Genomic DNA, 25,892 nt, shown 5'->3' on the forward strand with positions numbered 1-25,892 from the left:
GGTTTGAATCAAAAGCAGCACGCACCTCACTGCAGCTGTTTGTCTTGTGTTTTCAGTCAATTTCACAGCAATATATTGGTGAGAAAACAGTACAATGGATGCAACGATTGATATTTTCCTGGAGAGGAGAACAAATTCCATTCCATGTAGTTTCAAATGAGTTTTTTTGGGGGGGAGTTTATAACTAATGAGCCCATAATTCAAGTGTGTCCGAAACTGCACACACAGTGACTCACAAAGGCATGATTTATTGCTGGCTGTGGACACTGACGTTGTTTTTGCGCTTCTTCAGGTGGAACGTGTCACTTCCTGCACACTGAGCTGCTAATTGGCCCGCTTTGCATATCTAACGAGGCTAATGTAGCAGCCGCTCCAGAGCTGTGGGGGAAATGGTATCTGTGCGTGCGCGTGCCAATTATGCAGCCAGAGTGCGCTCCCTGTTCCCCGTATACTCTTCTCTTCCCCCCAGTTTGCTCTCTGTTTTCCTCATTCATCAAGTCCACTTTCTCTCCCATGGCCTTACTGCTGGTTTTACCTCAGTCCTATTTCCTGCTCTAGCTTTCGTTTCCACCCTCAGGCAACTCGGAGACAAAAAAAGCTTTTTCAGGTTAGAGAGCTCTGTGCTTTTTTCCCCCTTAATAGCATATGGTGGGGGAAGGCCTGTTTCTACCTATGAGCAAGAGGAACTTATATAGCAGAACTTTTACCTTAAAGGGGACCTATTATGTTTTTGGCTTTTTCCTTTCAGAGCTCTTCAGATCACAATTGGAGCAAAGCGGAGGCTGTGATGTCACCCATTGGTTTTGGATTTAACAGTAGTGTTTGGCTGCCATCATGTTTGATGGAGTTTGATTAAAAGTTGGATGCTAACTTATCATACTTAAGTAGCATGCTGCATAAATAAAATGCACAGGTGCATCATGCAGACACACAAACCTGCTTGTCTTTAGCCTTCTGAATTTTCCTTTAACTCTTTAAATCTATTTTAAATCTATTCAGTTATGTTTTATTGAGCTTGATATTTGTATTTAGCTCATCTCACTTTTGTACTTTGACGTTGTGTTTTAGATTGCTCTTCAAGTTTTTGTATTCAGGTTTATTTGTTGTGTCTTTTTTCTTGAGCTCTTCGTTTTTATTAGTATTGGGTTGTGGTTTGATTCTATATTTGATTTGTATCCTTTTATGTCATTTGAGAGTTTTTGGTTCTTGTCGTCAGCCTTGCAGATAGCCTGGGCTGCTGGAGGCTTCCCGTGATGCATTGAGTGCTTCTTCTTCACTCACTTCTTTTCACTCTGTGTGTGTTTATACACCACTTTGCATTTAATCATTAGTTATTCATCTCTGGCTCTCTTTTGTCCTGTCTTCCTCCTCTTGCCCTGAACCGGTTACTTCATATGTCTGCCCCTCACTGAGCCTGGTTGTGCTGTAGGTTTCTTCCTATTAAAAGGAGGTTTTTTTCTTCCCACTGTCACCAAGGGCTTTCTCATGTGTGATGACTGATTGGTGGGGTTTTCTCTGTATTATTGTAGGGTCTTTACCTTATTCCACTCTAAAAAGGGCCTCAAGGTGACTGTTGTTGTGATTTGATAAAAATATAAATAAAACTGAACTGATGTGAAATTTAGGTTCTAGCTTTGGCCTTAGTGTTTTCTCCCTGTGCTCATGTTTAGTTCAGCGTGTCTTGTTTTCATTTCAAAGTTTCTGCTTAGGTTTTGTTTTCTTTTACTTAGACTTTGAATTACAACTTTTATTTCCTCATTATTCTATTGTGTTGTTTCCTTATTGAGCCTCTGGTTTCTGTTTGCTTTGTGCTCTTCAAGGAATAAATTCAGAAATTATTTTGGTGTTTCCCAGTTTCTTGAATTTATAGATTGGTGTCATTGTCCCTCCTCTATCTCATTCTGTGTTTGTTTTATTTTTGTTTTTTTAACCTCACTTCTTTTTTATTTCTGTGTCCTGTCCTGTACATGCGCATCTCATTTACCCCCTGCATTCAATTCCCTTTCAGTTTGTGTATAAATAGGCATTCCTTCATTCACTGTTTCATCATCCACACGCGCTGCGTATCCCCTACAACGTTTTAGTTTCATATTCCAAGTGATTTTCAGGCTTTTAAATTCCCTGCTAATTTTTGTCTTGATGCACGCTCAATCTTCCAGGTAATAAAGTTCTGAAAGTCAGAAAGGAAGCTATATCCACGTAGATGAGTGACAATATGTCTTCTCCCAAGGCGAGGGCCAGCATGGCGAGCCAGATGGCTGGCTTACTGTTCCTCCCATTTACATGAATTAAGAGTTAGCACTTTGTGTGTCTTCCAATCAGCACTGGGCCCTACACTCTGGTCCTTGAAAAGAACTGCTCCACATGGAAGATTGCTAAGTAATGGACTAATAATGCACTGGAATTTCAAACTTCTTGGATTGCTCATACCACAAAAGGCACCAACACAGTGGAAAGGTCCAGTTCAATGACTATTTAGTGGATGTGAGCTGCCTCTATTCAGACTCCTATCAAAGGGGCCAAGCCCCTAAATCCAACATCCAGTTAAATAAACACACATTTCTTTAAGTGCCATCTCCTGATGTCTTATGTGCTAATTATTGCTCCTTCAAACAGGAGCTTTTGCTCTTGGTATCGAAACAGTGACACAAATTTTTAAGAAAAAGGGTTCCAGCAACCAACGACACTTTTAAATACCTCTGTGATGTCAGTGGTTTATATCAAAACAGTATTTCAGAACCTGCTGTACAGAAAGGACACAGCTTTGATTTACCTAATATAAAACAGACCAATTTAGGTGTTATTATTTTTATTTTTATTTTTTTACTGGGTCACTTCCGCTAACAATGATTTTAAATTTCCTTCAGACTCCCTGTGACAAAAGTCTAGGAAGGGAGCACTAGAGTGAAGTAGAGTCAGATTGAAAAGATAATCATGGCACAGCAAGGAAAAAGTGAGAACTCATTTTGGATTCAGCACCATACTGCAGATGGATTAAAGTAAGGCTGCTTTTTACAAAAGTCACTATGAATAAAAAGAAGCATGTCAGTTTTGCAACTCAATTTGCAACTTAGCAACATGGAGTGTATTCAAATGAATCTGAAATTATGTTTTACTTCTCTCTTCTCTGTAATATGCACACTGCTGGCCAAAATGGCCAAGAAATTTCAAATAATCATGTCAGCCTATGTAAATATAATCCAGACCCAGAGCGAAGAACTCAGACTTCAGGCTGCTCTAAAGGCTCAGTTTCCCTGGCTAAAAGAGAGATGGTGTTCAATTTTAAGTCTAAGAATAAAATATGTGAAGATGGAAATGAGCGTCATCAGTTTCGTCTAATGGTTTAAACTTCATTTAAACTGAAATCAAATCTGCTTAGCAGTGATTCCAAATCTTTGGAGAGAATTTACCTGATTGTCACGACTTGGGATTTTATTTATTAAGACCTTTCCTCACTTGCTGCTTCCAGTGTCTATAAGCTTCTCCAGGCTCGGTTCTTACATTCAATTGAATCTGAAATATCTCTCACTCGACAGAAAGGAAAAATGCATTCCTAATTTGTAAATGCACTCAAGATGCTTTAAGGATTGTGTCACCAAAAACCAGACCAAGAAGTGGTCAGAGATGTGTTTAGCCACATTAATGCCACTAAAATTAAGTTTGGCAGAAAGCTGAGAGCCATTTGTAATGAAATAGACAGCAGTGCAGTCTTTCACCCCAGAGCTCCCTGGGTCCCCTGTCATTCTGTCTTCTTTCTTTTTTAAAATCTTCCTCAATCAATCTATGTATCCTCTTTTCTCTGCATAGGCTTTTACCCTCCTCATCCTTTCTCTCTCCTCGAGCTCCTTTCCCTCCTGTGCTATCATCTGTCTCCATCTGTTCCTGCCATCCCCCTCCTTTCTTGTCCTGTCACTGCTGTCTGTTGCCGTTACTCTCTCGATCTAACTACATTACAGCTCCTGACAGTCGTCTCCAGAAACTGACCCAGCCGTCAGATGAGCGTTTCTGGCCTACATTGTCAAGGTCGACGTTCAGGTTCTATGGTCTGATCCCAGATACCGTCCTCAAAGTGCCCAGAGCTGGAGTTAGGGTGTGTCTGCTGGTAAAAGTAATATCTTCCAGTAATATGAATAATAATAAGCCAGTTCAGACCAGTCTTAACCAATAAAACCAAGAACAAGGTGTAGACCCAAAATGATTACAGTTCATACTAAAAACAGGCCCTGAAATAGGGTGTGCTTCTCACTCAGATGCATTACTCCCTCACAAAGCCAAACTGAATTTTTAAACACTGAGATACTGACAGTTACCATTTACAGTCTGAGTAATTTCAGAGTTTATCTGTGGAAAAGCTGAAGCTACTAGTTGCCACACAGCAGCCAAGAAGCATAAAGGATTTAGTTTGTAAAGAGAGGTGGTCAAAGTCTCTCCTGAGATGTGTGCAAACCCAATAAGAAAAACACAGGTTTTTCCAACTGTAAAACCATTCCTGTTTTGGGGTTGTCTCCCCGCAAAGACACCAAACCAGCTGAAACTGATTAACAGCCCCCTCTGCTACTTAATGTTGACACTCGCTGTGGCTCTATGTGTCTGTGAGATTTCATGTGCAGGTAGATACATTTGTCAAACTTGCTACAGAGCCAAACGAATTGTCTCCAGTATTTGTGCGAAGCCAACAGGTCATTCCTGCTATATTTTTACCTTTAACTCCTCATGTAACTCTACAAGGCAAAAAAACAGCTAGCTGCTGTTTAAACCTCTATTTACGAGGAGTAGCCAATTAAACGAAACCTAAAGAGAGACGGGCCTTTCAGAATCATGCAAAGTTGCTTAAGTAACATCTAATGAGCAGAACAGGAACTTAATTTGTGTGATAAAGTGACAGATCCTGATAAAAATCATGACCAAAACTGAAGCAAAATTGAAAGCTACACTGCTCAATAGTGAAGAGTAGTGTAGCTACTGTGTAACTGATTGTTATGACTTGGAATTTTATTCCATAAGACCTTTCGGCATTTGCTGTTTCCACAGTTTCACCTCAAGCTAAAAAGGGCAACATTTTTCTTTATATTATACTTATGTGCTTAATATTCAACTTTTTCAGAGGTGGCAGTGTAAAAAGTTTATGCAAAGATTTATGTCAGTCTAGTTTTTTTTTTTGTTTTTTTTTAAGTCAAACTGCATGTTTACAAATACTTTTGATTAGAAACTGTATTACCCAGTCAGCTTTTACCTTTTACTTTTTGATTTTTAGCACTAGGTATTATTTATATACTTAAACTAAACATGATTTAGATTCCACAGTCTTTGTTGTTGCCTTGTCATTTTTTACTGATGTGTCTATATGACAGATGTGACAGTGTGTGAGACGCGCTGCGTTCTGCACTGTCTGAGCGATGTTTCGCGTTTTAGCCTCACATGAGTGACTTTATGAGTGATGATGTCACATCCCTTTGCTATTGTAACGCTGACGTGATAAATGCTGATACCACATCGTCCTTTCTGGGCTGCTCTGGCTGATGACTGATGATGTCACGGGCTGCTAATAACCTGTATTAATATCAGCGGCAGGGCGCCTCCATTAGTGTAATGGGGTTGATAATGATGATGATAGTTTCAACACAGAGCTGTCTGCAGCAGCCGCAGCCATCAGTAAATGATGATCCAGCAGCTCCAGGGGATCTTTATCTATTCCCTGCAGGAAACATTTACCCATAACCCATCAGGGACTTGGACCCAACACTGTGACCTGCACACACATATACTGAACCACAATGATTAAATTCTGTATTTGCTTATTTCGGATAAAACAGCAGCTTTGGTATTTTTTTCTGAAAATAAAAAGTACTTGAATGCAAGCCTTAAAGAAAGTGAAGTTAAAGTACTCCACTGGTAAACAAGTCTTTGAGTTGTACCATCATCGGTTTGTAGCAGGAAAATCTGGGCACTGTTGTGTGTAACAAGCTGTAATGGTGAAGTGAAATAATATTAATAGAGTAAAGTGCACTAAAAGCTTACCAACAAGAGTCCCACCAAACATAATGAGAGTGAGAGTGGGTGAGAGGAAAGCCAACAGGGAGGCATCATCATCATCTGAGCTTTAGTTGTGTAACACTTGTGACCAAAGTTTGTCATCAAATCAAAAACTATTTCAGCATTCATGAAGAGATGTTATCATTGCTGGTGTGAAACTCCAAAATGCTGAGAACTCTGTGCTGTGATTCCTCCGTGTACTCTCACTAACACCTGTGTGCTAATGTGTGGCGTAATTAACAAAGAAAACTGTTATTTAAACTGATCGGATAATGTGACAATAGAGATCAGTTGACTACATCATCCTATTGTCATAATATCAGATTGACTGATTATTAATTTATTTATATTTGAGTCGGTATCGGGCCGATAGCCAGTCCACACATCGGTGCATCAGTATCTCTCTCTCCAGCAGGCTTCTTACGCCAAGCTTTTTAAAAGTAATGCAACAGTCGACGTAAATACCTCCTGTAAAAAGTAATTTACAATTTTTTTTCCTCAAAATTATGTGCTTTTACACTTAACTGCAGGTTAAAAATCTTAACCTGAGTGTGTGCATATTTCCTCTAGCAGTGGGATTGTTCATATCCCGAGTAACCTGGGATACAATAGAAACACAATATGTTGCCCACAATAACAAAGTTGGGTTTTTTTAATAACAATAATAATAATGATGTCGATATTATGAGATACTCGATACACTGCAAGGCAATCATCAGTGATTAGGGATGGGAACTGAGAACCGGTTCTCGTAGATTGGTTCCCAGTAGTCAATTCCTTGGAATTGTTAGTCTGCCTGCCTTTCAAAAATAGAAAAATAGCTAAAGTCTAGAGCAGGGCTGGGGGACTCCAGGCTTTGAGTGTCGCTGTCCTGCAGGTTTGTCCTTGATCCAACACAGCTGATTTAAATGGCTAAATTACCTCCTCAACATGTCTTGAAGTTTCAGGTGTGATTCAGGTGTGTTGACCCAGTGCGACATCTTGAGGCCTGGAGCTCCCCAGCCCTGGTCTAGAGGATGGATATGGGCATTTATTTTTATTGCACAAAAGGACGAGATAAATGGTAAAGTGGAAAACTGCATCCAGGACAGAAACAACCAGATTATGCTGCTAACACAACTTCACTTCTTTGCAAGCATCTGTCGAGATACCAGGCTAATGCTAAGCTAGCCAAGACCCCAGGTGAACGCTGAGTGGATGCCGACCCCAGCAGCCAGATCCTGAGGCTGCAGCCTCTATTTCTACCTGTTCACGTTTATAAAGCAGAATTGCTCTGGTTTGAATTCTACAATGAGAACCCAATGACAACTGATAAGAGAATCAATAAGGAATCGAATCGCTAACTGATATCAATAATGGAATCAGAATTGCTAAATTCTTATCAATTCCCATCCCTATCAGCGATACAGCGCGATACCTGTGTAACTGAAAAAGATAAAGCACTATTGTTTTTCCGCCCCTCATCCCCGCCCACAAAAGTTACAGACCCATCTGTGGTTTTTGTCCCATTTTCTGAATAAACTCAGTTGAGCTTGTACAAACACATGTTAGAGATGTTTTTAATTTTGTTTCTTTGTTTTGCTTATTTTTATTCAGCATTTTTCAGGTAATTGCAACACTTATGTAGTACAACATCAATATTAAGTTATTAACTCTAATATAGTCATTGAACTTAATAATGTGTTACTTACCTTTACATTCTCTATAAAACCTTTTTAAGTCAGTGATAATTACAACATGTTTTCCATCAGATTGCTTAGTTTTACGCTCCTCTTTCATTTTCTGCAACAGCCTCACTGTCTTCAGCTTCAACAGCAGCAGAAACTAATGAACTAATTATGTTTGTTGGGCCACACTGTGGATCCTTTTGAGGCTCCGCTGTTGACAAAAAAATAAAATAAAATCTGGCAACAGCAATGATGTCCTCACGACGCAACTAAAAGAAACATTTTAAAACAACGAAGCTTCACAAGGTAAAACTCACTGAAAATGTGATGGAGTTCAGCAAATGTCTAATTAATCATTTTAGGAATTTAGTAAAGAATAAGAATAGACAACTCGATACATTTAAGAAATCAATTTAAACCTGAAGGTGTCGGGAGGACAAAGATCACAGGGCCACCAGAATCCTTTAAAACCCTCTCTCTGGGAAACCATAAACACCCCAACCCATTTTTACAGAACAGCCAGTAGCTTTTGATGTATTGGGTACGGATGAAATGTCCCAGTGGGCATTATCAGGATGTATTTCTCAGAAGAAATGATCAATAAACTTGAGTAAAATTGATAGAGCTATAGAAGTTATTGCAAATAAATAACTCTTGAATCTGAGGATTTCTGTCACTGATCCTCAAATTCATCCACTGAAAAAACAACAAACACTGGTGTGATGGATAACCAGTGGTCACTGCTGACTGGTCTGGAGCTAAAAAAGTCAAACTGGCTCTAAGGCGTTAATAAGAAAAGCACCCAAAAAACAAAACAAAGAGAGCATGTAAATGCCACTTGCAGACTTGGTACTTTTTGGAACAGCTGTAGGCATCGCACGTTGAGCTCAAGCTCATGTATTCCTTGAAAGGTAAAAACATAATAGGATCCATTTGTCACAAAAAGTCCTTTAAGGCGCCTCTGTGATGGTTGTCAAGAGGATGAGTGGCTTCATAAAACCGGGTGCCAACAGGGGCTGTGGCGATTTCAGATGAGCTGCATCGATCTAAGCTGTCTAAGCACACAACTAGAATTGATAGCGCTATAACGCACTTTCTATTCAATTCAGGCTGTGTGTGTCTAAGTTTAGACTGTGCCACTAGCTTAAAGCATGACTCATGCTGTCAATAGCAGAGGGGGAGGGGGATACCCCATGGTTACTGCTGTGATGGTCACTATCATTATGGCTGTATTTGTGCCCCAGACACACAAATGTGCACATGCTAGATTAAAACTGATAAATTGGATAAATAAATTGGGCTTTTATTAAGCACTAGCCTGTGCGATTCACCTCCAGTGTGCAGGTCACTGCAGTTTGATAACTCTGGCTGAATGTGGCCTATTTACAAACTGCATATTGAGATATACTAGTGTTTGCTCCTGACATGTTGGCCTGTCATTCAGTTTCACAAAATGTGCACAGCTGCTTAATGTTTGGACTTTAAACATTTATATAGGAGTAAAAATAAAAGTTGCTTTCCATCTGTAGTGGAGAAGAATGTAATGCATTGCGTGAGTTAGAATTCAGGTTTGCTCAGTGACCTTGAGCCTGTGTGCATATAAGAAAAAAAAGAAAAACATTAAAAATTTTTTTTTACTTAGGACGGAAAGAGAAAACAGCCAGTGGGCTCCCTAAAAGTGATTGTGATTCCACCTTCTTCAAGGTGTAGAGACACACAGATACAGTTGTGCAACACCAAATGCTTCATTTTTTCTTTAGCCTCTTGTGTCATTGGTGAGAACTGCATCTCTCCAGCCTTTAACAAGTACAATGTCCTCTCACAGGATGTTAAAAACACTTCTAATCAATGATTATTTGGCCCCGTTAAATTGAAATCTGCATTAAATAAATGTTAAAATTAAACAGATACAGATACTGACACACCACAGCTATATCAAATATATAGCACTGTTATCATTTGGACATTGTAGATCAGGTCCAACGTAGATCGTTGTAGATCGTTGTAGATCAGGTCCAATGTAGATCGTTGTAGATCAGGTCCGGTCTATCAGTATTCTAGCAGTTTAGTAAAGATTAAGACTAGACACCTGGTTTTTGAGACATATTTCAGGGAACAATTTGAACTTGAAGGTGACGGGCCAAAAAACAAGGGTCAATATTAGGATTAATGTCTTGGCTAAAAGAACTAAGAGAGGTCTTCACTGACATAAGCAAAACTCGCAGCCTTAAGTGGATAAATCCAGTTTCCCTCTCTTAGTGATATCATTTTACTTACGATGGGAGTGTGAGCTAATGGTTATGGCAGGATTTGAACTGGTCGAAAACAGCTGTGCAACTAGGTAACTACGTTGAACTGCCTTATCTAACTGAATGGACTTTTTTGGGGACCAGGAAGTTGTATAAAGAGGTTTCTTTAATACATAATCATTTGATGAATCACTTTCAATTTTTGCACGTTCTTTCAAGGCAGTGCCTGACATCAGCTCATTAACTTAAAATTGCACAAGGGGCCAGGTTTCAGGATTAAATATAACACCTATGTATAATCAGCCAAGCTTCATCCTACACTGCACAACTAATTTTGTAAAAATGTCTGAATATGGAATTCAAATTTCATCTGAACTGCATTTTCTGCATTTCATTTAAAATGTGTCTGATCAGGTTACATGTAAGTGTCTACGCATACAATATAGCAGCAAATTAGCAGGAGTAGGAGGCATCTCAGGCTTGGCAGTGCTTGGAGCCCAATACACTTTCACTGGCGTTATGCAAAACCAGAGAAATACACCTTAAGGGTAAAAATGAGTGAGTAAAGTGAGCAACTGTACTGCAGCAGGCAGCTGGACTGACATAGGAACGTCTCCATTCTGTGAGAAGAAAATGTAAAATAGCAATGAAGAAAATGTATAAAAATGTTTCTGTGTGAAACCGTCTACCTGTGTGTGTATTATAAAGCTCACTGCAGTCGCCAACTTCAACATGTCTACAGTTGTTGAGTTCTGGTCAAAAGTCTGATGGGACAATCGTTAGTCTTAAAAAGAACATCTTTGCTTTAAGTTTGAGTATAAAGGAAATTTTCCATTTCTAGGAAAGTCCTCTTCAGCATATTTGAACATGTTTTTACTGGGTGTTTCAGGTCCCAGTAGAAGGTGTTAAATTCTGTCACATCACCTCGCCTTAATGAAATTCTTTTCATTTTGTTGCAACAGACACAGACATGCCCGGTTACTGACCCGTGTGCAGTTGTTCGCCTTGGGCTCCAAGTCGGTGACCTTGGTGATCTGCTTGAGGAAGTCGGATTCCTGCATCCCCGGCTGGGAGCCTCGCCGTTTGAACTGTGCCCGCGGGTTCGCCAGGATCACCTGAAGATTCACTGCAAATCCTGAGGAGCCGGAGGAAGAAGAGAAGACTAAGGTGAAGGGATGAAGACGCTAGCCAGCATGGATAAAAGGGACATTACGAGGCTGTTGTAATCACAGCAGAAAATGACCAAGTTGATTAGTGCATCTAATGACTGTGATATGGCTGATATGAAATTCATTTACCACAGGGGTCTGCGTTCTCTGGTGATAATTGTACTGTAGATGAGAAGGAAAATAAGTGAATGTCAGAGGGAAGAATGCTCAGGATGCCAGTGTGCTGGAGCAGAAGCAGGGATTAATGCGTGGCTTGAAACCAGATTTAATCAATCTGATTAGAAAAACTTGGTAACTGTGGGGAGAAACCAGCTGTGTGACTCCATGTAATTACAGCAGCGGGGGAAAAAAAGTATTAGCTGCCCTACAGCCAGAAATACATTTGAAGGTTCGGAAGTATTTCACATTGTGAGACAAGTTTTATATAATCTTTTCCATAACTCCACAAAATTTTATTTTGAACTCAAATCAAAGGTGACAAACTAAACAGGAAAGCTAATCCCTGCAGCTGCTGCAGTTAACCTTGTGCAGCATGTGTGTGGAGAACACGTCATTCACACATCTGATGTGTTGTTGACCCTGTAGCCACAGGTCTGAAGGTGACACGTGATGAGTCTGTTTTGCATAATTTTTGCCTTCTTTGAGCTTCCACTGTCAGAAGAAAGTGTCATCTGCAGTTAGTGTGTCAGCTCTCGTTACTGCCACATTAGGTACCGTTGAGTTTTTAATAACTGATGCTCTTGGAATTCATGGCTGTGGCCTCTGTGGATTTTTATTTTGAAAAACCACATTTGCTGACTGTAAAACAGATCTGCGCCAAAGTTACAGAACGCTGGTATTTGGCCCTCAGCTCAGTATTTCATTTTAATTTTTCCTCGTCTTCAGGGCTAGGTGTATCACTAGACAATGACATAAGATATTTACACCTTCATTTAATCTTGACCTAATAAGTCTGTCAGTAAGCACGAAATATCTATGGTTATGTATTAAATGGACAAAAACACAGGACCAAAACTGACCTCTGTGCTACAGTTTAATTCAGTGATTGGGTCTGGTCCAAAGGAGTGGATTAGCTATAACACATGCAAACCACTCTGTTGTTGTGAGTGCTGTAAATACTGAATATTAATTCCCAGATGAAATCCTATAATGCAAGTAGTATGGTCTCAATTTCAATCTAATTTTCTAAGCTGTGTGTTGCTTCTGGCAAATGTTTTCTTAACTTTCCACAGAAGATGAATGCGTTCTACTACTTCCTGTCTTCGATGTTATTTCCCTTTACGATGCCACCGTGCAGCCTGAAGCTACCTCTACTGTGCTGGTTAAAATAAATCATTTTCTTTCTATCTGTTGTAGTAGACAGAAACAGCAATAGAAGACTGAGTGACTAAGCTAAAGTTGTTTACTTACACATGCGGACATGAAAATAGGAGCCTGTTTTAAAATTCATTACTTATGAACATACGAGTTAAAGAGACATCAATGGCTTGATTGCCCGTCCACTGCCACTTCCTAACTCATTTACTCCATGAAGATGAACTAAGGATGTATAACACACTGACAGTTGCTCAATTCAATTCAATTCAGTTGCCTCAAGGGGCTTTATATTGTAAGGTAGACCCTACAATAATACATAAATGGTAAATGGCCTGTATTTGTATAGTGCTTTACTAGTCCCTAAGGACCCCAAAGCACTTTACACATCCAGTCATCCACACATTCACACACACATTCACACACATACATTCATGTATTGAGAAAAAACCCCCAAGAATCATATGACCTCCTATGAACAAGCACTTTGGCGACAACGGGAAGGAAAGACTCTCTTTTAACAGGAAGAAACCTCCGGCAGAACCAGGCTCATGGAGGGGCGGGGCCATCTGCTGCGACCGTAATTGGACACTGGAGCGAATAAAACAAACAACAAACTGCAAGATAGCAACAGTACCTCAGTGCTTAACATCTAACCAGGTGAAGAATACTCTCAACGAGGTAGGTGTACCATCATCCACAATCAAGAGACGCCTTTAGCAATAAGGGTGCAAAGCTGAAGGCAGAGAGACCCACAAACATGCAGCAGCTGAAGGCGCCTGCAGTAAAGGCCTGGCAGGGCATCTCAACAGAGGAAACTCAGCAGTTGATGATGTCCATGGGTTCTTGACTTCAGGCAGTCATTGACCACAAAGGATTTTCATGTCTGAATCAAGTCTTAAAAATGATGTTTAACATGTTTGAAACTCTAAAAATAGGTGAAATGTCTGTAATTTCTAAGCAGTTCATTGTAATTTTCATAAACCCTTCATTTGATGCTGAAAGGCTGTATAATTAAAATACACTGTGGTGATGTACAGAGGTAAAATTTACAAAGATTCTATCAGTGTTTACGTATAGATCTAACTATACGTGTCTCTCCCAAACTCAGCTACTTATCACAGACGCAGTATCTCCAAAATGAAATAAACAAGCAGAAGATCTGTTGGAGCTAAATAAAGAAGCCAGACTGATGCTAGCAGACAGGGCACACATGGAATGCCATAACCAAGTAGCTGCCAGAACATCCGTGCTGATTATGGTCTAGAAATTCCAAGGTCAAAATGGGATCACTGAGATAAGATCCTGTGGACCTTCCAGATACAGACAGACAAACTGCTGATGGCTAACCAATTGCACAGAGTTGTGCTGGACAAGCAGAGGAAGACAGCTGTAGTGATTGATGTAGCTATACCAAGTACCAAGCAACACCAGGAAGATGGAACAAGGGAAGCTTGAGAAATACCAAAGCCTGAGAGAGGAGCTAAAGAAGGAGTGCAGGGTGAAGGCAGCGGTGGTCCTCGTGGTAAACGGGCCACTTGGGGCAGTGAGTGGCTCCAGCAGATCCCAGGAGACAGACAGACAGATAGATAGATATGAAACTCACATTCACTCTCCATAGAGAATATTGCCGCTTTGTCTGCATTGTTTTATTTATTTATTTTGTTATATCAAAGAAAAAAGTTTATTATTTTCCCAAATGTGTGTGATTGTGAGAAGAGTTCTCTGAGCATTAATTATTGCTTCAGGACTCATCTGAGAACTGTTACTAAACGGCTAGAGGGAGAGAAGTGGTGCTGCCGAGAGGCGCTGACAGGAGGAGAGGAGGAGATCGTCAGGGAACAACAGGTGTCTGTTTTATCCTCAGAAAAACATACGAAAGGCTCTGGCTGCTTCAATTTCCATTCAATATCACCATAAAGCTTTTAGTGACTCTGTGACTGGGGTGGGGCAGTTAGGTAGGATGTTCTCCATATTTTGTGCACCTGTATGTACACATTCCTGTGTGCCACGTTTCCTTACTGAAGAAAAAAAACACCTGATCCCCAACATCAGCCACAATGTTAAGACCTATCCTTGTTGAGCCTGTTTTCCAGCCCACAACTTTACTGTTTTATTTTACTCCCAGCACTCTTTTTTGGCATGTCATCAATTTGCTGTAAATCACGAGTAATAACATGAATTTGGCAAATTATTCATCTGACTTTGAGAAATACCAAAACATAGCATTTTTTTTATTGGAAAAGAAAACAGACGTTCACAGGTTTCAGATGTTAGATCTTCGCGCTGACGCCTGAGGTGAACCAGAAGCCTTTTAAATATTTTATGGCTTTACTTTTTACAGGTGTAGTGTGAAGTAAAAAGACTCAGAAAGTGAAGGAAAACACAATGAAAAAAAATCCAAACACTGTGGTACAGTTTAAAGTAATTTATAGCCATCCTTAAACGCCTGTCAGGACAGGAAAGAGCTCCAGTGTGGGTTATGTTTTAAGCATTTCTCACACAGAGATTTCTAGTTCCACGTGTGACAGAAACTTCTTCTGTGCACAAGGTCTCAACATAATTACTGAATATTTATTTATGCAAATCATCAGTGGGTGGCACGCCTTTGCAATCAGTGTGGCAATTTGCCCCTGGTAATTCACCATCCTCGCCTCTATTTTCCCCTCACATCCGCCACCTCTAGCTGAACAGAATATTCTAGGCTGCAGTTATGCAGACGCGGTGATACATGGCCAGCAGACAAGACAGCAGTCCTCTGAGGTAAGTTAGTGTCAGAGTGGGTCACACAGAGAAAGAAACAGCAGACATGCAAGTGAGTTTGGTATGTATTATCTCTCTGTAAGTTTAGTGTACTTTAGACCAAGTGAAAAGCACATCCACACTGATGTACACAGTTAGATAAATGTGTCCATACAGGACTTATATAGTATATAGTATAAAGAGAGCATATTTCTCCCATATTGCCTTATTTTTATTGGATCCCTGATAAATCCAGAATCAAGTTTAAAATCCTTCTCACATACAAGGTCTTCAATAATCAAGGCCCCATCTTGTCTTAATAACCTCATAGTGCATTATCACCACAATAGAGCACTTTGCTCTCGGACTGCTGCTTTACTTGTGCTTACTGGGATATATATAACTATGTGTTTACACACAACTTTGCATTTAATCATTAGTTTTCATTAGTCCCTTTTCCTGCCTCCCTCACCCACATCCATCTCCCAGATAGCTGCCTCTCCCTCAGCCTGGCTCAGCTGGAGGTTCCTTCCTGTTAAAAAGGCGTTTTCCCTTCCCACTATCGCCAAATGCTTGCCCAAAGGGTTTCTCTCTGTATTACTGTAGGGTCTTTAGCTTACAATATAAAGCACCTTGAGGCGACTGTAATTGTGATTTGGTGCTATATAAATAAAACTGAATTGAAATACTGAAAGCAGCTATTTTTTTAAATTTGACAGTCTTTTCTTTTTATGATGTTCAACCTTTGGACATCCACTAGTTAATTGAGAAACCATCGGAGGTTAGGGTTAACGACTGGGTCCACTTAATGGCGACCCCTTTTTATCAAGTTGGTGCCTCTGTGGAACACACAAATGAAAAAGAAGATTTTAGCAGAAAAACTGAAATGTAACATTTTCTAATTAAAAAAAAGACTGAAGTAAAACAAAACTCATCTTTAACACTCAGAAGACTTATCACTCTAAAGCCACAGGCAAATTCCCTTTTTCAAATTAGCTACACAAAGGCACACACAGGAAAGTGCTGCAACACCTCCACAGTTATTAGGTTATGTTGGTGTCAGGCTCATTACTGCTCCATGTGCAATACTGCAGGCTAATCACAGAGATAAATGGCGCTCAGGTGGAGTAGATAAGCTATTAGAGCTATTACATGATAGGCGTCTCCTAAACCTGCTGCCAGCCACTGGACGTCACAGCTTATCTGAGCCATTTTTACCCAAGAGGAGGTTGTCCAGACTCTGTGCTAACTTTGTCCCACTTTATACCTGACCCACTCAGCTGACCTATATGACTGTGTATCTATTGCAAGTAAAGCCCATCAGCAAAGGGTATATAAGCGTGTTTGGAGAGAGAAAAATGTTGACTGTAGTTCATCATTATTTGGGCCCTGCATATAAAGCAAGTTAGAACTGTTTTCTTTTGCATGTATAGACATTGTTTTGCTCAGCGTAAGCTTTTAAAGACATTACATTTGTTTTTACTGAAGGATCAAGAGTCTAAATTAGTACAACTCCCCTGTTGGGGTTGTACTTTCTGACTTCTCAGGAGCTCTTAAGGCAGAATTCTAGTAGCAGTGCTGAACATCACTCGCTGGTCAAACAGTTTCATAAAACTTTTGTACAACTGGACTCACACTGTAGCACTCGGTGCCACTAGGATCGATATTTCTTTTAATGTTGACTTGTCTCAGGTACCCAGCTGTATTTGAACATTTGTTATGTTTTGCTTGATCCTGTGATGATGAAGAACACAAGTGGGTAAACAAAAAAGTTTAAAATGTAAAAACTGGGTTTCCCAATCATGTTGAAGAAAAGGTCTCACTAATTCTGTCAGCTGATCACCCGACCTTTTAAGGACACACAAAATGCAGCCTGGTGAGTAAACAAGCATTCATTCTTTACAATAAAGCTCCACAGGGCACCTTTAACAACAAAATTACATACTCAGCCACCTGATGAGCCTAAAAAGCAGAAGACAAAGAATGCATCAGCACGCAGCGGACAGGGGAGCTAGCAAGAAAGCTCATAAACAAGAAAAAGTAAACAAGAAAAAAAAACATTTGCTGTTTGATTTATTGTGGTTACATACAAACTTATTCTGGAAACAGTGAAGGAGGGTACGTCTGTGAGTCTCCTGTGCATTCATTTATTACATCTATTCATCATAGTCAAACCACACTACATACAAAAAATAACACATTGTTTCCCTTGTGTGTCAAACTGATACACAATCACTCTTTGTTTGAACTTTTCTTAAAAATTGTCTTTTTATAGAAAATTGCAAAAATAATTAATTCCTAATTCAGCTTCACTTGCACCTTTGTATTTGGGACTTCTTGTTCAAAAAGGAGCATTAGAGCATGACCACAGCAATGATTTCATTTAAAAGGAAAAAATATTTTTTGGGGATCCAATGGATTCAAGTTTTCTCCACCAGCTCTTTCCTCACTACAGGGACATTTCAGAGAGAAACAGCAGGTCAGGCCAAGGTTTCTCAGCCGTGCCAGTCCCAAAGTATTAAATAGTATCATCAGGCTAATACTCTTATGACAATCTATTTCTGAGTCCCACGAAGAGGCAATACTGGCAATACAAACACTGCCAAACACTAATGGAGCAACGCGCTGCACTCGTGTGCACATCAAAGCTCCATCTACTGATTTCATTCAATGCATAAAGTGTAAAAATTTCCATTTCACCAACGTTTAAATAATCTGTCATTCCAACTGCCACATATTCAGTGCTGTGGACAGGAGGGACCCACAGCTTATTCATTTTAAATAACAGCACAGTAGGAAAGTGTTTGGAGGCAGGAGCAGATGGCTCGTTGCTCAGTCTTTTGGGATATTTAAGTTCTTAAATCTAAACACTTGGTTTTGTTTGTGGTAACATATTTCATAACATTTTAGGTGACTACAGATATAATGAATACTAAAAATAAAAACTTTATTTGTATAGCACTTTTCAAAACACAGAGTTACAAAGTGCTTCACAGCAGGAATAAAAGCCACATGCTGAAGGTAAGTATGTTAAAATAGACAGACAGTTTTTAGACCCTGGTTAGAGGTTCAGACAAAAGCCTAATTTTTGCCTAGCGACTAAAGCTGCAACCTGTCTCAATACTTGTGAGAAAAAGGCCTTAAATACTACCTTAGCCAGCTGACTCCAATCAGAAATTAGGCAAGCAGACTCCCAAAGCTTGTGAGAGCTACCTGGTACCCTGTCCTAGACTTTTGTTTTGTGGCCAGTTATTGTTATTGTTTTCCTTTTGATAATGATAGTGGCTTGTCCTTTGTGTTACCAAGTCTTATGCTTGTTGCTGTCATTCACTGCATCCAGCTGAACCAGCCGGTTGTGGATAACCTGGCCATTCGGGTATGCAGGGCGTGGGTATGCAGACCACTTTGAAAGGCCTTGAGATCACCATTGTTGGCGCTGTGTAAATAGAATGCATGTTTTTTTTTCTTGAATAAAATTTGTAGTGATTGAATATTTGGGTAATATCCCTCTTAGAGATGTTTTCCAAATAATTGCCATGTCTCACAGCTTCGGCTGACAGATAAAGTGGTCCATGTCTTCCATTTGATTCCTTTTTCTTCCGGTCCATTATTCTCTTATTGCCTCGACTTTAATGTCGAATCATTTCCTTTTTACCTGAGCCGGAGTCAGTGCTGCGGGGGGATACAACAGTAACCACATGGCTTATTGGAGCCCAGGCATCATTTTTCTCTACTGTTGTTACTCCTGAGGAAACACTTTTGAAAAGTATGCCTTCTCCGACTTCCACCTTGGAAATGGCTTGAATTTCTTCAGCAGTAAAATTATTATTGCCTTAGCTCTCTCAAACTTTACCACTTACTCCATGCATTCTCACTCACTATGTGTTAACAGACCTCTCTGCATTGGATCATATTTGTTAATAATCTCTGTCTCTCTTCCACAGCATGTCTTTTGTCCTGTCTTCCCTCCCCCTCCCTGAGGCTGGTTCTGTTGGAGGTTTCTTCCTGTTAAAAGGGAGTTTTTCCTTCCCACTGTCACCGAAGTGCTTTCTCATAGGGGTCATATAATTGTTAGGTTGTTGTCTGCATGTAATATTGTTGGGTCTACTTTATAATATAAAGCGCCTTCAGGTGACTGTCGTTGTGATTTGGCGCTGTATCAATAAAACCGAGTTGAACTGAATGCAAACAAAGGCAAATGTGTTGGCTTACATAGAGAAATGAGGGTGTGGCTCTGTGTAGATTTACCAACATACAGTGGTAGAAACAAAATTTGCCAGTGCACATGTGTCATGAACTCTGAGTCTCCACGTCGATTCCTCTTTTGCTCGAATTAAGACCCTGTTCTACACAAATATTAGTGAATGAGGCCCATTTTACTTCACAGAGTCTGGGACAGATCCCTCTGACTAAACAACCAACAGATTATTCTGCTAGTAGTGACCTAGTAACCTCAAATGTTTTAACATTTAATAATAAAGGAGGCAAGTCCAAACAACACGACCACACAAAAAAGTATTAATAATTATTGATATAAATTGTTAATAGCAAGAATTCAATGTCTAAAAACATTAAATTCAGGGGTTCAAAAACCCAGGACCATGACAGGGTGCCTTTGGATATGTTGTCAGTCTCACCATCTAGTATCAAAGCTAGACAGTTTCCTTTACTAACAGTATTATATTATATGCTGTTCTTCATCACTAGCTATAAGTTTAGCTGTACATGCTATGGTTATAGCTGGGCTGACCTTTATAATAACACTAGTAGAAATATTGCATGATGAGGCAAAACACATTTAAAATCCTTCTGATATCTGGAGCAGATTGCAGTCTTTGACAGTGAGAGGGGAGAATGAGTGTTCAGTTGAATGAGCGGACGTTCTGTCCATGGATGACCCAACTGAGACATGATAGGAGGAAATGTGTACTGTCATAATGTTCCAGAGCACTTTTACAAAATATGCTTCACAATAAAATCCTTCTTGAGAAATGAAGCATTGATTTTGTGCTAACAGCATGATGCAGAAACATTAAGAGGACAAAGGAGCGCATCATGTGGAGGTTATATATGTATACTTATCAAACACAGGGAATTAAGTAGGGACTGCATCTTTTTTAAGCCTATCTTAAAAGATAAGGTTCTTAGAATTAAAACTAAAATCTGTACACACCAACCAACCCCAAACGGCTTCATTTTAGCTGTCTTACTATGACTTTCGAGCTGTCTGTCTGAACTGTGTAGCATCTTTCTGTGATTTTAGCTGTGGTTTAAACCTTCTTTTTGTATCCTTAGCTTTATAGCTTGCTGCCAGTCTGAGTCTTTAGGTATGTAATTAACTTTTCTCACCTACAGGCATGGATTTAGCCGTTAGCTTACTATGGTTACTAGGTTATTGTGACCCAGTAAGTAACAGTACAGCAGAGAGCACACACATAACTAAGTAAAATGAGGAAATAGAAAGCAAGTTGAAATGTGAATAGAACATAAAATGAAAACGAGAGCAATGTCTGGCACAGCCTTATGGACTTTATTGATTAATATTAGCATGGTGTAATGTGAGGCTTTGATAGCCTGAGGGAACTGTGTGATCACACTGTTATGTGTTACACCCCGGCCTAGGCAACCGGGGTGCAACGCAGGAAAATAAAAATAAGGCAAAAACACACGAGAAAAAAAAACTAATACGGGCTTCCACAAAAATAATCCCAAAACGACATTTAAAGCAAGATACGACATTTATTTACATCACCAAACACAAGGCGCCAAACTATTTACAACGGGGGGGGGGGGGGGGGGGAAGATCGCGACCATGACACACTGAAACACAGGGTTTAAATACCTAGAGGGAGCAATCAGGAAAATGGACAACAAGAGGGAAACACAGCTGGGGCAACTCAGAACTGACGAGACAGGGAAACGTAAACTGAAAAGACTAAGATAACACAGACTTTCAAAGTAAAACAGGAAACACATAACAGTCACGCCAAAAAGAACACACTGACAACACCGAAACGTAACAGTTCCCCCCACCCAAAAATCAAACATTTAACACCAAGTGAAAAGTTTGATCCAGACAGACGAAGCCGATGAAGGCTGGAGCGGTCCCACTGGCCCTCCAGCGAAGGCGGATGAAGGCTGGAGCGGTCCCTCGGACCCTCCAGCGAAGGCGGATGAAGGCTGGAGCGGTCCCTCGGACCCTCCAGCGAAGGCGGATGAAGGCTGGAGCGGTCCCTCGGACCTTCCAGCGAAGGCGGATGAAGGCTGGAGCGGTCCCTCGGACCCTCCAGCGAAGGCGGATGAAGGCTGGAGCGGTCCCACGGACCCTCCAGCGAAGACAGACGGCTGAAGCGGTCCCTCCCTCGGACCCTCCAGCGACGGCGGACGGCTGAAGCGGTCCTCGGACCCCTCAGCGATTGGACGAGCCCCCATATGTTACACCCCGGCCTAGGCAACCGGGGTGCAACGCAGGAAAATAAAAATAAGGCAAAAACACACGAGAAAAAAAAACTAATACGGGCTTCCACAAAAATAATCCCAAAACGACATTTAAAGCAAGATACGACATTTATTTACATCACCAAACACAAGGCGCCAAACTATTTACAACGGGGGGGAAGATCGCGACCATGACACACTGAAACACAGGGTTTAAATACCTAGAGGGAGCAATCAGAAAAATGGACAACAAGAGGGAAACACAGCTGGGGCAACTCAGAACTGACGAGACAGGGAAACGTAAACTGAAAAGACTAAGATAACACAGACTTTCAAAGTAAAACAGGAAACACATAACAGTCACGCCAAAAAGAACACACTGACAACACCGAAACGTAACAATGCTATATAGCCAGTTTTCAGTTTTGATTTCTCACTTTATTCATCTCTTCGGCCCCGCCCATTGCTCTTTGATTTAGTTCCAGTTAAGACGTTGACAGGAAGTGCAAAAGAGTTTATCCAGGGTAAAAACAGACATAAGAACAAAGTACTGTGACACTGACATCATAAGCTAAAAACGAATGACCTTCTTCTGGAACCTCCGTCGCCCTTTCATATACCACAACAGTGTTCCTCTTAGATCTGCTTCAGATCTCAAGTAAACAGTTTGTGGTGTGTGTAGCAGAGAGATAAGTTTGTTTTTTTAAATTTGTTTTAAATAATGACAAGAACAACAGAACATCCAAGGAGAAAGGTGTCAAGTTCCACCACACCATGTGACTGACAAGTGGCAACTGGAATTACAAGCACCTGACAATGAAAAGCAGACAAAATCAGACAGAAAGAAGTGAGAAACAAAGGCAATCCAACGCCAGGTGTTGAGTTCAGGAAACTGTGTTCTGTACTGTAAGTCCAAACTTCTCAAGACAACTTTAGCACATTACATCCTACTCATAAGCAAGTGTGACTAATTATTGCATCTTTGCTTTGAAGTATGATTATTTTCATGTGCGTTTGCTTGGCTGAAAGGCAGCTGAAAGCTGGGTAATAATTTTCACATAGAAATTCTCTTTCTTTTTATCAAAAAGTACTCATGTGTTTTTTCCTGAACTTTTAATAGACAAACTCAGACTACCTTTACTTGTGTTTATACTTATGCATAATTTAGGAGCAAGTAAATCTGGATTCCAGGACAACATTTTAAAAAACAATAAAAAAAAAACAGAACCCCCCACAGATTAGCAAACTGAGCCAGAGGATTTGTTCATTTCCTTCTCCATTTTTGAGCTGAACTGAATTACAGCGTACGCAATCATACGTAAGTTATCAGCAGTGCTATATTTATTAGGATGGCCTGATTCTCTGGTTCTGACACCTTTATTGCTGGCTATTTAAATCTGAAAGTGTGCACTTCGGTCCTGACTGTTGGATTTAAAATGCACTATGGTGGTATACAGTGGCAAAATTACACAAATTGTGTTACTTGTCAGACTTGCTCCCGGGTGCCACATTAGCAGAGCCATACGGCCAAATTAAAATGGATTTTACTTTTACATTAAATTTGAACCTGTCCAAATTGATATGTATATGTGTCCCCAAGCACTTTCAGTCTGTTACACTATATTTTCCTCGTGTGCCACAAATTTTATTGTCTGTTGAGTTCAGCTTCTTACTCGGGTCCACTGGGGTTATTAGGGGGTTAAACATTTTCATGTCCCGATCTCAGGAAGCACCCCAAAGCGTAAGCATCACTTCAACAACAGAGAGACTGTCTTTGTGTTGCCATGTCTGTGCGTGCTTGTGTTTCTGTATTTGCTCTGTGAGCCCATATGAACGCATTTGCTCTGTTCTGCAGCTGTGATGCACTTTAGGAAAATTGCATGCATGAATATGTGCGTGTCATGGAACATCAACGCCTGTCTACTTGTATCAATTCAAGTGCCTGCAGGTGTGTGTTTGCCTGTGTTTTTCCCCCAATAGACACATGATGTAATTGTATCTGTGTGTCTGTGGGCACATGTGCATATTCACACATACACATGCTGAGGTGAATAGTACTCCACACCATCATTGTCCAGGATCCATTGTGTCTGGCTAAATGAGACCGAGCAGTAGATGGGAAGCTTTAGTGGTCTGCTAACAATACAGCACTGTATAACACAATACTATTAGGACACGCACTGGCACTCACTCAGCACTCTGCAGACACCCTATTGTAAATCCCATGAATAATAATTTAAGAGTGAACAAAGTTTGGGTCGCTCTCCCGGCTCAGCCATTGTTGTCCTTACAGAATTTAAAGCAAAAAAATGCTTTGTGTTCAGGGCTCGGCAGTAAATCTTAGCATTGCAAATTGACAGCGTAATTATATAGTGCGGTGTAAAAGTAGGGCTGATAATTACAGTGTGTGTGTCAGTGTATGTGCTGTGTGTGATTAGGTGATGGTTTGAGGGAGAATGGAGGGATGAGATCTTGGCCCGCTCCTGTTATCGTGATTTAATTAAAACCAATCCCAGGGGCCGACCTGCGCACGTGTGCTGAGTGTGTCCTCATTGGGGTTTGGAACGATACAAGCCTGCAATCGCTATAGCCTGCTATTGTGTCACTTTCTCTAAACATTTAACAAACAGCATCTTGCGCAGAGGGTCTAAATACAGTGTATGTGCGGGTGAAGTGGGATAATGACTGGGGACTGGCAGGGTGGTATTATTTGGTCAGTGTGATGAATTATTTGCTCTCGGGTCAAATGGAGCTCGGAGGCTGATCACTAGTCTGATTGGATTTTTACACAGGAGATATGAAGATGTAAACAGATTGATGGGGATGTCTGCTTTGCTCTCCATTAAGTGGATTATAAATATAAGGACCAATTTGGAATGAAGTGCTCTCTTCAGAACTCACACACCTCGCACACGCTTTTTCATTCATGCCGTCAAAGTTGTGGAGTAACATCGGTTCACTCTGTGCTAAAGTTTGGTCACGACTTAAAGGCTTTCTTTCTGTTGCCAACACAAAGTTGACAAAACAAGGTTAATGTGTGTTGCATCAACAGCATGAAGTGATCAATGAAACCAATAAACCTGATGACATAAACAGGACACCTGTCATTGCCAGTAACTGTCTGCTCCAATTATAACAATCTGAAATCCCTAAAACCAAAAATCTGGCTACAGTTTAGGATTTAACGCTGATTTCATATATTAATAACAGAAAAACATGGAAGTAGCTTCCGTCTGAGAATTAAAGCCAATCCAGAAAGTATCCGGCAGCCATGCAGCTGTGGATTATTACTGCAGAGTGAACATTATCTTTGAAGAACATTACTTTTGAACCAAGTGTACTAATACAGCTAACATCAGTGCTGCTTGTTAGGCTAGTATAGCTAATATTCTCATTAAATCAATTAGATGCCTTATTCCCATTCTCTATTTTTTGTTTCCCATTTTTTGAACTATCCAATTACAATATGATCACGTGACACTTGAACATTGAGCTTTCCATACTCCGCCTTAAATAAGACTGTTTGTTCAAACCTCCATTAGAGCTGCAACTAGGGGGCAGTGGAGCCGGCTGTAAATATTGTAAACAAGGCAAAACATTCAAACGGAAAACTTTAGCAAACAGTTACTTATTGAAACATCCTGTATGGGGTCATGTATGTGTCCACCTGACAGTATAGGTCCAAAAATCAGCTTCCTTTTAGCTTTGTTTTGGTTTCAAGAGACTCATGAGAGAAATGCTCCACTAGCTTCAGTATGTAAATGTTTACTTGATGTTTATTTCTGGCAGGTGTTGCAGTTATTAATAGGACTTTTTCACCTCTGACAGCAACTGCCTGCTGCAAGTCAAGCAGAATGATGAGAATGAACTAAGTCAGTAGACTTCAACCAGCTAAAAGATACTAAAAAATCTGCAGACAAGCCAAGAAGTCTGATAATTCTCTTAAGATCAAATGAAAACGACCAGTTTGGGGTCAGACACAGTGGCTTTAGTCTTTGTTTAAAGCGGACACCTTAAGTGTTAAATCAATAAAACCAAAGCAAGGGCCAAAAACATCTTTTCTACAATGGCCATTTGAGGCCAATAGCAAGTCAGTCCCCACAGATGTTAAAGTATCCAAATGTACAATAGATGTACATTTGGATACTTTTATGCTGGCTGTACATGGGACACACTGGGCAACACCTTTTAACCTTTGGATTCAAGGGTTTTCAGTTCCATTGCCACAGTGTATAAATTCAAGCACATATTAGTGCAGTCTGCCATTAAAACATTTTCTG

The 25,892-nt window shown here is 40.3% G+C and overlaps 1 protein-coding gene across 1 annotated transcript in view; it reads right to left on the minus strand.

Annotated features, from left to right (window-relative positions):
- Positions 1–25,892, minus strand: part of b3gat2 (beta-1,3-glucuronyltransferase 2 (glucuronosyltransferase S)) — a 63,039-nt gene that overhangs the window by 5,412 nt on the left and 31,735 nt on the right. The window contains exon 3 of the mRNA XM_085297640.1: positions 10,936–11,084. Within this exon, the coding sequence (XP_085153766.1) occupies positions 10,936–11,084 (149 nt within the window). The remainder of the gene's footprint in view (positions 1–10,935; positions 11,085–25,892) is intronic.

Source organism: Mchenga conophoros, linkage group LG13 (assembly GCF_057382185.1).
Source record: "Mchenga conophoros isolate Kocher_MC1m ecotype Shallow Benthic linkage group LG13, M_conophoros_male_GT1.1, whole genome shotgun sequence".
Lineage (NCBI taxonomy): Eukaryota > Metazoa > Chordata > Actinopteri > Cichliformes > Cichlidae > Mchenga > Mchenga conophoros.